This window comes from Oreochromis aureus, linkage group 7, assembly GCF_013358895.1.
Source record: "Oreochromis aureus strain Israel breed Guangdong linkage group 7, ZZ_aureus, whole genome shotgun sequence".
Taxonomy (NCBI): domain Eukaryota; kingdom Metazoa; phylum Chordata; class Actinopteri; order Cichliformes; family Cichlidae; genus Oreochromis; species Oreochromis aureus.
Window position 1 is genome coordinate 22,514,320 of NC_052948.1, and position 12,545 is coordinate 22,526,864.

A 12,545-nucleotide genomic window follows, 5' to 3' on the forward strand; every position below is an offset into this window, starting at 1 on the left:
ACCTACCCCACCGAAGACTTTGTGCATAGTAAAATATTAGAGTACATCCCTGTGCTCAAAGGCACCACAATTCCTTTGTGGGTGACCGTATTTCAGGAGCAGAGGATGATGATTTTCAGCACAGTAAGATTAATGTGTGTTTTCAGTCATGACCTGATTCTTAACTGAGATTTTCACACAGTGTCCAGGTTGGCTCTGTTACAACTACACTCTTCTATTTTTGGCCTTGGAACATTTTCTTGCTGAAATGTTTATACATTCATTTATTTATTTATTTATTACTTCATACATTCTCCTTTTTCGAGTGTTTTACGTGAGAGAGGATGTCAATTTAGGCCATGTTTTCCCAGAGGTTTAAACAAGTGATGAAAAACTTTTTGCTCTCTTATGAGAAGCTGATGTCAAATCTTGTCTCCACCCTTTTTTCCCATCAGAGACCGAGCTCCGTTTGTTCTGACCTCTGACATGGCGTACGTCATTAACGGAGGCGAGCGGCCCACCAGCCGCTTCCAGCTGTTTGTGGACCTGTGTTGCCAAGCCTACAACCTCATCCGCAAGAACTCTGGGCTTTTCCTTAACTTGTTGTCACTGGTGAGAGAGAAAACACAAAAAACCAAACCCGAGTACATACACACATGTGCATAGTACATAGCACTCTAGCTGTTCATACACACATAGATGGTAAAACGAGTTTTGTTCTTGTACTTTTGCACTGCTGACTGTGCCATTTAACATCTTTATCTGTCCCTCTTACTGGTTTTGGCCTCCTTTTTGTCACCTTGTTTTCTTTTACACCTGCAAGAGCCAAAATAACAAGATATGCAAATCAAGAACATTCATAATAAATCAACGCCTCTCTGTCCTAGAAATTTGTGTGCAATAAACTTATAGGCTCTACTTAAGTGAAAAGACCTCTGTTTATTGCATTTCTAAAGGAGACTGTCTTGGTGTCACTGAACTGAACTGAATTATACTGATTCTTTGCCTGACCTTGCTGATTATACATAGGACAGACAAAATAGTAGACACACCTGTTGGTGCAATTAAGCAGCACCAGTAAGCACATCTTCCAAACTGAACACACAGCAGAGTTAGAAAGTTCTGAGTAATAAGTGGGTCAACATGCAGAAAACTGCTTCAGATAACTTAAAAAAAAAAGTCACCAAGTTGTATTCACCTCAAAAATCTCTTCGTCTGTTGTAGATGATGTCATCAGGTCTCCCAGAGCTGACCGGCTCTCAAGATCTAAAGTATGTGTTTGATGCACTGCAGCCGCACAACACAGATGCTGAAGCCACCATCTTCTTTACCAGGTAAATGTATTAACATCTCTCTCCTCCAGTCCAAAAAACAAAACACTAAAAACAATATTCTGTTAAATTCTTTGACATGTTTATTGTTTGTTTTTTAGCACATTTTTGTTCAACTTTAATGCTTTTCTCTGATTCATTCCACTCTACGTGGCAGGTTTTGTAGCCAGACTTTTGTGTATGGTTTATGATGTCTGAAACTAAAAGTCCACCAGGTGGCAGTACATGCTTAGGAGCAAAACAGGAATAGCTGCTATCTCACCATGCAACAACAAAACAAAAAGTACAACCAGAACAAGGCATTCTTGTTTTTTTTGAAAGATCAGTCAGGCTGGATTGAAACTGGAAATGTGCTTTGAATGTTTATTTCTTCAAATAGCCAAAGGTCAAAGGAGCATAGTTAAAATTTAATACTTTTTGCCATATTAAATATTTAGTCTCATTTTCACCTGATCTAATGCAGATTTCCTCCCCTTATTTTCTAACTGTAACTGTCCCAGGCTCATAGAGTCCAGTCTGGGAAGTGTGGCCACCAAGTTCAACTTCTTCATCCACAACCTTGCCCAGCTACGATTCTCTGGTCTGCCGGCCAATGACGAGCCAATCCTCTCTTTCTCCCCGAAGACATACACTCTGAAACAAGAGGGACGCATTGTCCACGCCTCCATCTTCTCCTTTCAGAAGAGATATAACCCAGACAAGCACTATGTGAGTACCAGTGAAGTCTCATTTTGTTTTCGTCTCATATCTGGATTTTTCCCAGACTGTAAACTGGCTGTTTCTCCTCTCTGTGCAGATCTATGTGGTGAGACTCCTGAGGGAAGGTCAGAATGAGCCACAGTTTGTCTTCCGCACTTTTGACGAGTTTCAAGAGCTCCACAATAAACTGACTATCCTCTTCCCTCTCTGGAAGCTGCCAAGGTAGTTTTGTCACCGCCCACTCACTCCCTTATCATCCAACAATGTTATCATCTTCATTAAAACCTGTAAGATACTGAACTGGCCAGGTAATTATCATGTTTTGGAGATGATACAATCTTCGCTAACACTCCCAAAATGTCATCCTGCTGTAAGCCTAATAATGAATTGATGTTTTGTTTTTGTAATCAGTGTTGTGACTACCGGACTAAGTGTTATATCAGATTCTGTAAAGTAGATCAGCTAATCATACCTTGCTTCGCTTTTTCTCTAGTTTCCCGAGCAAAATGGTGCTTGGCCGAAGCCAAATTAAAGAAGTAGCAGCCAAGAGGAAGCTGGAGCTCAATAACTATGTCCACAACCTGATGAGAAGCTCCACAGAAGTCACCCAGGTACACGCACACACAAACAAACACACTCAGTATACTGGAATGATAGTAATCAGGAATAGATTTTCAGTTTTTCTGGTCTTCTTCTAGTGTGACCTGATCTACACATTCTTTCATCCAATTGCGCGGGATGACAAGACAGAAGGTGTGGATGCCATGGCCAAAGCACCTGGTAAATACCTTCACTTTTCATTTCCATTTACTGTGTGTCATTGTCTTGACACTGTTTGTGCTTTTGCTTTCATTACTGTGCTATCATTAAGCCATGTACTGTTTATAAATATCGACAAGTAATTTACCAGTTTGTCAAGTCACTCTGTTGAGTTTGTAGGCAAAAATATTTAATGGTTCATTGAATAAAAATGTGAAATGCATTGCTCACAAAAGATCAAAGGAACACTTTTTAATCAGTATAGTATTAAGTCAGTTAAATCTCTGGGATATTGATCTGGTCAGGTGAGTATCCAAAGGAGGTTGATAATTTTGTTAAGAGCAAAGCAGCACAAACTTATTAACAACAGATGCACTAGATGAGTAAGAATGTGACAACCCACAAAACAGGAATGTTTTTACAGTTAGAGGCCAGTGACATATTTGCCTCCTCATCTTTTCTGACTTTTTTTTTTAAAACTAGTTTTGCATATGGCTAGGGTGAGTGTCACTGCTGGTGATATGAGCCTATACCAGGACCCTAGAGAGGATTCACTAGTAGTCCAACTCCTATTGATGGTACATCAATACATGCCATTGCCAGCAGGTTTGTTTTGTTTCCCAGCAAAGCCCTAAGAGTATGGAGGAGATTCCAGGAAACAGGCAGGTGAGGAGAGCTAAACACGGCTGTAGAAGGTTCTTAACCCATCAGCAGGACTGGTATCTGCAATGTGCAAGGAGAAACAGGATGAGCACTGCTAGAGCTACATAATGACCTCCAGATCAACATTGGTGTGAATGTCTTTTACCAACCAGAAACAGACTTCATGACAGTGGTCTGAGGACCCAGGTCTGGGGTGGTGTATCCATGGAGGGATGCAAAGAACTCTACAGGCTAGGCAGCAGCACACTGACTGCCTTTAGGTATTGGGATGAGATCCTTGAGCCTGTTGTCAGAGCCTATGCTGGTGCAGTGGATTCTGGTTTCCTCCTGGTGCACAATAATGCCCCGCTCATGTAGTGAGAATATGCAGGCAGTTTCTCGAGGTTGAAGAAATTGATACCACTGACTGGCCCCCACGATCAATCCAATTCAACATCTCTGCGACATTATGTTTTGGTCGCCATGATGCCCTGGTCCAGATCTGTATGGAGATCACCCAGGACACCATCCAACTTCTCAATAGAACCATGCCCCGTTGTTGTCCGGAATCTAAAAAAGCACATGGGGGGCATACAAAACTACTAGGTGCAATTTTTGTGTTGCTGCAGTGAAGGTTTGGCAAGGTGGGATAGCCTGCCACATCATTTTCACACATTTTTGGACTGTCTTTGGATTCAACCCTCTGTAGGTGTGACACATTACACATAATACGTTACCCAGTTCATATTAGTATAAATAGCAGCATGATTGTTGAAGACCTTGTGTTAGCATGCTATTCCAGATTCATGAGAGTTATGTGTGGCGTGTGACTGTTGCAGAGCCTCCACTGAGTCCCACTTCTGGTCGGGTGGAAGGAGAAGTGAAGCTGTCAATCTCCTACAGGAATAGTACTCTATTCATCATGGTCATGCACATCAGAGATCTGGTAGGCTTCAAGAATTAATATATATTTTAAAATACTGTTTTGATCAGTTCATGTCATTTCATTCTTTTTCTATTTCTCTGTCTGTTGTCATACAATTAATCCATCTCTTTCCTGTCAGGTTTCTGAAGATGGAACAGATCCCAACCCGTATGTGAAGACTTACCTGCTTCCAGATCCACACAAGACTTCCAAACGCAAGACAAAGATCTCAAGGAAAACCAGGAACCCTACCTTCAATGAGATGGTTAGGAAATAATATGATAAGCTATATTTATTATCTAGTATGACATTGTTAAGAACCATGATCAAAAAAATGTTAGACTATTTTGATATTTACTGATTTATTTTGATATGAAAATGTTTTACTGAAGAACTTCATGGTCAGATGCCTAAAAACACTCACTTTGCTAACTTTTTCATTCTCTTTTTCCACAGCTGGTGTACAGTGGCTACAGCAAAGAAACTCTGGGCCTTCGGGAGCTGCAGCTGAGCGTGCTCAGTGCTGAGTCGCTGCGTGAGAACTACTTCCTGGGTGGCATTACGCTCAGGCTCAAAGACTTTGACCTCAGCAAGGAGACGGTCAAGTGGTACAAACTAACGGCCGTTCCCTACTTCTAACCCCTGCCCACCTCCCTCTGCCGAAGCAACAGTTCTGACTCTGCCTCTTTAAGCAAAAAAACAAACAAAAAACAGCGCTGCATTCAAATCATATGGGAAATGCAGCAGATGCTTACTTGAAAATGGTGGTCACCTCAGCTTGCAGTTCACTTCAGCACTACTCTTTCTTTTCCTTCTTTTCTTTTATGGATGGATTTCCTACCATTCCGATCGTTCAGTAATAATCAGCAATATTTTACTTTCAAATCTATTAAACCAAATTAACAATTTGTTCCATGTGAATCGTGTTGTAATTAGTATTCTTAAGATTTCATAAGAAGAATACTTATGTTCTCATTGCTCACAAACATGTACCACGAGCAACAACATTCTGCTGAATTTTACCATGAGGTTGCATGTAATTATGTTGCCACGGAGGTTATTCCCATATGACGTGAATGCGTGAAAAACTCCTTCAGACGTGCCCTCAAAGGGCGATCGTTCGGGCTAATTCACAAATCTTCACACGGGGGAGGCCTGGTCTTCATTCTTCACCATTTCTTTTTTTTCTTCCCTCTACAGCTAATCAAGATTGTTTCTGTGACAAACAATCTCCTCCTTTTGTCTCGGTTTTCCTAAAGTGTAACAAAGAGCTGTAATGTTTTGTACATTTTGATATTAGAGGACCAAAACGGCTTACTTTCAGAAGAGTATAAATAGGCTGACACATTTATTTTTTAAGTAATAGAAAGGGGGCTCATTTTTACATTTTCCTTGTTTATTTTCTATATAGACAAATAGGAGGCATCAGGGTTTCCTGCTTTGTAGCAGATACTTCTTGGTTAGAGCAGAGCTCCAGGAAATCAACCATGACCTTAATATTCCCCAAAAATGTGCCAAAAGTAATAAAAAGACAGTAAATTAAACCACACTTCCATCAAGGTGCCTTTGTTTGTGCTCAAGCTCAACTTGGCCTTATTACAAGATATATTTTATTAACAATATCATGTCCTTATTAAAGAAAAATCTATATTCTATAAAGCTATTTCAGTAGTTCTTCCAGAGCAGGTCTAAGTGTGGGAGTGCAACCTTTTGTGACAGTGGAGTGCCACTAAATGCACAATACTAGGTCTTTCGCTCGTGGTATTACTTGACTGTTTTCACACAGCACACTTTAAAAGGGGAATTTGTATAATAAGCTTCAGAACATGCTTTTGTACATGCTCGGGTTGAAGATTATGATTGTTTGAAGACACTGATTGGTAGTCTATTCAGTGCTTCCTTCAGGTGGTTCAAAACCACAAGTCAGGAACTGAGTTTCTTCCAGAGTCTGGACCTGAGGCTGTTTCACCTTTGGGCAGCAATGCCACACTCACTCCTAGTGCCTAATACTGGTGTAACGATGCCATAATGAGTCACTGGATGGTAATAGCTGCCAGTGAAGTCCAGAACAAGTCAGGTTTTGTGACATTTAGTTGAGGGAATGCTTTGGCAAAACGACACAAATCAGATACTGAAAGGACAACTTTACCTTAAAACGTCTTCACAAAAAAGGGAACAGGAATCCTGAGCATGAGATTAGCTGCTTTCTTCTCTACTTGCCTAACTATGAATTTAAAGTTGTTGTTAATGTTTAATAAAGAAATTAAGATAAATGTTTCTAAAAAGGTTTTTAGAGATCCACAAGACAACGTCATGTTATGATTATTAGTGGCTTCATTCGTTCTTTTAGCAGCTGTACAAAGAAAGGAAGCAGAGTCTGTATTAACATGGCCAGTTATTTATTCCTAATTGGTGACCTCTTGCCTGAATGGATCAGTGTGTACTGTAATCCTTCTTTCTTAAAGCAAATTAAATGTTTTTGGAACGTATGTGTCAAAATTGTGGTCTTTGTGTGAAATTTTTTTGAAGGTAGATTACACAAACTTGCTTACTGATTCTATTATTTCAATTTTTTTGCCTGCAAGTCACGTACAGTACTGTGCAAATGTCTTGAGCAACCCCTAATTTCTTTAGATTTTGCTAAAGAACCTTTCTATTATATATTTTTTCTTTAATTGTTCTTGAACAATAATTCTTCAGGCTTCCTGACCTTTTTCAAGTTTTTATTTGGACGTTAGCTGCTCTTTCCCTCAATTTGAATCCAGTCTTGTACCCAACCATCTTCTGAGAATGTTTTTGTTTAAGCTACTTAACTCTGACCTGTGAGTCATTCAAGCATAAAAATGGAAACCAGTATGGTATCTACATGTTGAACAAGAACCAATTTTCCATTGTCTTATTTGCATGTATTTTGCTCACATTACTTCATTTGAATGTATGAAAATTGCCAAAGATCAGTCAGTTTGACAGGCGTAAAATAGTATTTTTGCTCCAACAAGCTGATTCCCAAAGGACTATTAACCAGAAACTTGGCATATCTTGTCATGGTTATGGATAATTTGAGAAAACCTGGAAACGTGCCGATAAACATTATCTGTAAACGGTATTCTTTAAACTGGAAAAAAATAATCTAATAAGTGATAAAGAGTCTGGGGGGTACATCTGTTTTCTTGAGAAATGGTTTCAATGTAAGGGTTTACAGCCATTACTATTAAGAGAAATGAAGGGAAAGTATTGCAAATTACAAACTGCACTGAAAATCAGTGGCAAAAGGTCTTTGTGTATTAAATCTAAATTCAAATGACTGGTTTAAGTATTTGTCATTATTTATGGAGAAGGTCAGAAAAGCGTGACACATTTCTAAAACATTGTGGGGGCTTTCATCCACCGTGTAATACCAGCTGAAAATCATCTGATTGGCAACAGCATAATTTTCAACATAATAATGATCCCTAACACACTTCCAATCCATTGGTCATGGACTGGCATTCGCACTTCCACAGCACTCAGACCTCAATGTTATTGAAGCGTTGTGGGATCATCTTCACAGAGAACAGAACAAAAGGCAGTTAAATTCCAAAGGATGTGTCCTTCAAGAGGCCTGGAGTTATTTCTGAAGATATTTGAAGAATTTATAAGAAAGCTTGCTCAAGAGTTCAGGCTGCCGTGAGGAATAAAGGTGATCAACAAATACAAATACTCTTTGAAATTGTACAGACTCTATTACAGCCTTATATTCTGGATTTCCATGTGTTCCCACGTTTCATTAAATTACTGCTCCCATTTCCCGTTTTATCGGGAGTAGATGAAGACATTTGCACAGTACTACATAACACTACAGCTGGATGAGAAATACCTTCATTTCTGCAGATATGAAGAGAAGCTATTTTACGAAAAATTCTTATGTTGTGGTGGACCACTGTCTGTGTTTACCTCCACAAAGTATACTGAGTTTGGTGACCCACAAATTCCGCTCACATGTCAGCAGCCAGTTTCTTCAAGGTTTTATTTGCATTAAGAAAAAAACAGCGCCGACTAAAGCGGTTTCAGTGTGACAAAAATTCGCCTCCTTTACACGGTATCGTCAAGAATTCACCCAGACTGAAGAAGAAGGAGGGAGAAACTAAAGCGCTGAGCGAGGGTACGACGTCAGGTAGCGTCAACAAAACTCCGGTCTACGTCATTGCGTCATTTCCGACGCAGGCGCAAAATACCATTTTCTGTCGCGTGTGCGGCCTCTCTTCCTCTACCGCCATCATGGGTCGCATGCACGCTCCCGGGTGAGCTCTCTTTTTGTCTTTTAAAGTTGGTATTTTACTTCTGTAGACAGGTTTTGTTTCCAGGAGATAGCTTCTAAACATGTTGTGGCTGACTGGGGACAAAAAATGAAATCTGGAATTCAGCCTAAAAGTGAGAAATTGACTTACATGCACACAGACAGTCGACATCCTACTTTAGCTAGCGTGTGGTAGCCAAGTTAGCACATTTGCGCATCGAAACGATTTTAACTCCCTGAGTTGTACATCATGTTCCATATAAATGTATAACTTGCAAAGTTTAAGCCACACGCGTTTCTTCTTACAGATAACAAAATTAAATTACTGTAAACTGATCATTTAGTTAAGATTCATGATCGGTAAGCCAGCACGAGTATGAAGCGAGCATAACCCGGCCTAACGTTTTTCCCCCGTTGCCTGTTGACTTGACGATAGTTTTTGCGTTGTTCTGACCAAACTGTCAAGTTATCACTACTAACGGGATTTTGTTTTTCGCTTACAGAAAGGGCTTGTCCCAGTCAGCTCTGCCTTACAGGCGCAGTGTTCCCACTGTGAGTACATATTCATTGTATTTCGCTAAAGCGAAGTGATTGTTGCACATTTTTTGAACACACGTCCTTTATTTTAATACCGTCCCCCATTTTTGTAGTGGCTGAAGCTCACATCTGATGATGTCAAAGAGCAGATCTTCAAGCTGGCCAAGAAGGGTCTGACTCCTTCTCAGATTGGTAAGTGCTACCATTCACTCATGTAGTTTTTCTTCCCTGTAACATGCATATGTTGAGATTGATTACATCACATGACTTTAATAATTGAAGAGCACCACAGTTCAGTTCACAACTTTTGGCAGACTCAGATATTGCTGAGCAGTTTAAAAACGTTTGGCTGCACATTAGCTGTGCTAGATGCCTTTCCAGATATTTGGCTGACCATGATGTTATCATTATACTAAATTTCTGCAGTAATTTTTAATTCAGAATTTCTCATGATTGTAAATGTTGGGGTTGCTGTTATCATGTTCTTGTTGTTCTTTGTCCTCCGAACTTCAGTGCAATGTAAACCAGATGTATTACACACTGTCTAGTCTCATTTTTACACCAAGTCATTCTAAGACATTATAATACAATAAGAAGTGTATGTAGTTTTTTTCTGATATTTACAAATTAGGATAGATTGTATTGTGAGTAAAGTAAAGACGAGATGAAGCAGATATACATTTTCCTATTGACTGATAGCTACAGGCCTCAAGGCTCCACAGAAACTCATGTCAAATCAAAAGGTTTGGAAAAGTCCTACAACTTATCTTACAGTGCAAACAATCATTGAATAAAATGATTTGTCATCAGTGACAAAAAAAATGTGATGCCATTCAGAGAAAACTTAGACTCTTTCTCTGTTTAGGAAAATTACATTGGCCAGATGCCACTTGTGTTACATAAATCCAGAAAACACAATTTACTCACTTTGAAAATTTTTTAGATTTGCTTTTGAATCAATATGCAGTCTTCGTTTCTCTGGAATTATTTTTAATCTGTTTTAAGACTGTTTTGGCAGATTTATGCGAAACTTAATTTGTTGGCAAAATCCCATGCCTGTTTCAGTTTTATCATGTCTATAAACCTTTCTAGGTGTGATTCTGAGGGACTCCCACGGTGTTGCCCAAGTACGTTTTGTCACTGGCAACAAAATTCTGAGGATCCTCAAGTCCAAGGGTCTGGCCCCTGACCTGCCAGAGGATCTGTACCACCTCATCAAGAAGGCTGTGGCGGTCAGGAAGCACCTGGAGAGAAACAGAAAGGTACAGCAAAGCTAGGCCAATGACCTGGAACAAGATCCTATAACATAACTTGGAAGAGAAGTTTGTTTTCCATGTAAAATTAAAAATGTAATGTTGATGTTGTCATCAACAGTTTAAAGGATTTTTATTCTTTGGAATGCATGCAATTTGAAATATAATGGCAATTGAATGCAACACGTTGTTATATTTGCAGGACAAGGATGCCAAGTTCCGCCTGATTCTCATTGAGAGCAGGATCCACAGGCTGGCCCGTTACTACAAGACCAAGAGAGTACTGGCCCCCAACTGGAAGTAGTATGTATCTGTGATGCTTTTGAGATGCTTTTCTTGTTATTTGGATTGGAAAATTTAATTTTTGCAAGTCTGTTACCTGTTTGTTAGAAGAAGAAAAAAATGTAACAAATGGTAGTTTGTATTACAATACTAATCGTTTAACTGTATTGTAATGTAACATTAAGTGTATACATGGAAATGCACAATTCATTGTCATGCTCCTCATTGTTCATTAGGAGTAGTGATATTTCTGTTGTGCTAGAGAAAAACTGGAGGTAAATTAGCAGAGCAGCTACTTGGTGCAGTCTCTGCCAGTCCCCTTCACACAGTGAAACTATTTGTGTACGTGTGTGGTTTAGTGTGGATGGACACATTGATGTTCTAAAAAGACAACTTGGCCCTTTTTTATTCAGCTATAGTTTTATAGGTTTGCATATGTGGCGTTTTAAGCAGGTTATAATTTATGTGGCCAACATGAACTTAATTTTGAATATAAACTAATAATTACAACAAAGTAAAAATCATGAGTGAGTAATAGGAAAGGGATGGTTATACTTTTCCCCCCAAAAAATATCTATGAAGATTAATGGGTTTTGTTTTTAAGTCAAAAGTTTTTGTTTACTAATGTTTTTTTCCCCTTTCTGTTTACAGTGAGTCCTCTACAGCTTCTGCTCTGGTGGCATAAATTCTACACTTTTGGATTAATAAAACAGTTTAAATTGGGAGTTGTTTGTTTGTGTTTTTGTGTGTGTGTTAAGATTTAGGGATGCACTTGAAATACAGGCCAAACACTGAATACAAAAAAGAATACATTTAAATGGACTGGTTCTTTTACAGTGCTTTTCTACTCTGAGCGCTCAAAGCACTTTACACAATTTGCCTCATTCACACAAGCATTTTTTTTTTTTTTTTTTTGATGCTCTTTCTACATAAGTGCTTTGTAACACACACACATTCATACTCCAGTTGATTCATGGAAGAGCAACTTGGGGTTAGTATCTTGCCCACTGATATTTAGCACACAGACAGGGGTCGAGCCACCAACCTTCCTAATAGTAGGAAGGTTGCTCTACCTGCTCTACCACCTAGGGGAAACAAACTGCAGCAATACATGCCCATTGAGAGCAGGGCCCTATACTACAGGGAAAGTTCAACATACCCAGGACATTTTTCCATCATCTGGATTCACTTACCAACATCAGGATAAAAAGTCACATATCAGCTCGCTAACTTAAACCCAAGGTTAATATTCTAATTTTCTGTGAATTTAATTTTTCCCCACAGTGGCTGTTTCTGTTTATTTAACATAATATAAAGTGGAGTAGCTTTTCTGTAAGCAAAGGCCAAATTCCACCCTGGATCAGACTGATTTCAGAGTTATGTGGGTCTTTGCACATTTTACTAACCAGTATGTCCTAATTTCATTGTTAGTGGGGAATTTAAACTGAAGAAAGGAACAAAGTAAGCACTAGTTTTATTACACTTTTATAAGTTCAGATGGCTGCAAATTTTGAGACCTACCTGAAATACTGCTGATGTGTTTGGGAAGGTAGGATCCCTTCAGGCTTGGCACAAAATATCAATATATTTGGAAGGTAATGGTTACTAAGAAAATTACTTTTGAATTAGATACTCATTCGCAATAGTATCTATACCAACAGTGCTGTTTTTGGGTCCACTTTGACTTTACAGGGTACCATTGAAAACAGGCAGGCATACAGCTCCTAACTAGCAGCTGAATACATGAAAAGTAGTTTGCATTCACAGCATTTTATGATGAATTTCAGGATCTCTTTTTAAAGCTTGTGTCTATAAACAAAATTGAAGTACTAAATAATCTAAGATGTAACAATATCATTTTA

The 12,545-nt window shown here is 39.0% G+C and overlaps 2 protein-coding genes and 1 non-coding gene across 5 annotated transcripts in view; all 3 read left to right on the top strand.

Moving 5' to 3' along the window:
• pik3c2a (phosphatidylinositol-4-phosphate 3-kinase, catalytic subunit type 2 alpha) overlaps positions 1 to 6,824 on the top strand; it is a 51,322-nt gene extending 44,498 nt beyond the window's left edge. For all 3 annotated transcript variants that reach the window (XM_031731819.2, XM_031731820.2, XM_039614702.1), the window contains exons 25-33: positions 435 to 591; positions 1,204 to 1,313; positions 1,811 to 2,018; positions 2,107 to 2,231; positions 2,503 to 2,620; positions 2,708 to 2,789; positions 4,250 to 4,356; positions 4,475 to 4,600; positions 4,792 to 6,824. In XM_031731819.2, the coding sequence (XP_031587679.1) occupies positions 435 to 591; positions 1,204 to 1,313; positions 1,811 to 2,018; positions 2,107 to 2,231; positions 2,503 to 2,620; positions 2,708 to 2,789; positions 4,250 to 4,356; positions 4,475 to 4,600; positions 4,792 to 4,974 (1,216 nt within the window). In that variant the 3' untranslated portion in view covers positions 4,975 to 6,824. The remainder of the gene's footprint in view (positions 1 to 434; positions 592 to 1,203; positions 1,314 to 1,810; positions 2,019 to 2,106; positions 2,232 to 2,502; positions 2,621 to 2,707; positions 2,790 to 4,249; positions 4,357 to 4,474; positions 4,601 to 4,791) is intronic.
• A 1,659-nt stretch (positions 6,825 to 8,483) lies between these two features.
• On the top strand, positions 8,484 to 11,408 carry rps13 (ribosomal protein S13). The gene is made up of 6 exons (XM_031731821.2): positions 8,484 to 8,615; positions 9,115 to 9,163; positions 9,262 to 9,340; positions 10,241 to 10,410; positions 10,604 to 10,704; positions 11,335 to 11,408. Exons 1-6 carry the CDS (start codon positions 8,593 to 8,595, stop codon positions 11,366 to 11,368), a joined length of 456 nt encoding a protein of 151 aa, XP_031587681.1. The 5' UTR covers positions 8,484 to 8,592; the 3' UTR covers positions 11,369 to 11,408.
• On the top strand, positions 10,882 to 11,014 carry LOC116314036. Its single transcript, XR_004198988.1, has one exon. It is a non-coding gene; the product is annotated as a small nucleolar RNA SNORA19 (small nucleolar RNA).
• Positions 11,409 to 12,545: the final 1,137 nt, after the last annotated feature.

Bases quoted from the DNA above. Each gene is read 5' to 3' on its own strand.
- rps13 (XM_031731821.2), top strand. From the start codon at position 8,593: ATGGGTCGCATGCACGCTCCCGG. The intron at 9,164-9,261 runs GTGAGTACATAT...CCATTTTTGTAG, and splicing joins ACAGGCGCAGTGTTCCCACT to TGGCTGAAGCTCACATCTGA. The intron at 10,411-10,603 runs GTACAGCAAAGC...TTATATTTGCAG, and splicing joins ACCTGGAGAGAAACAGAAAG to GACAAGGATGCCAAGTTCCG.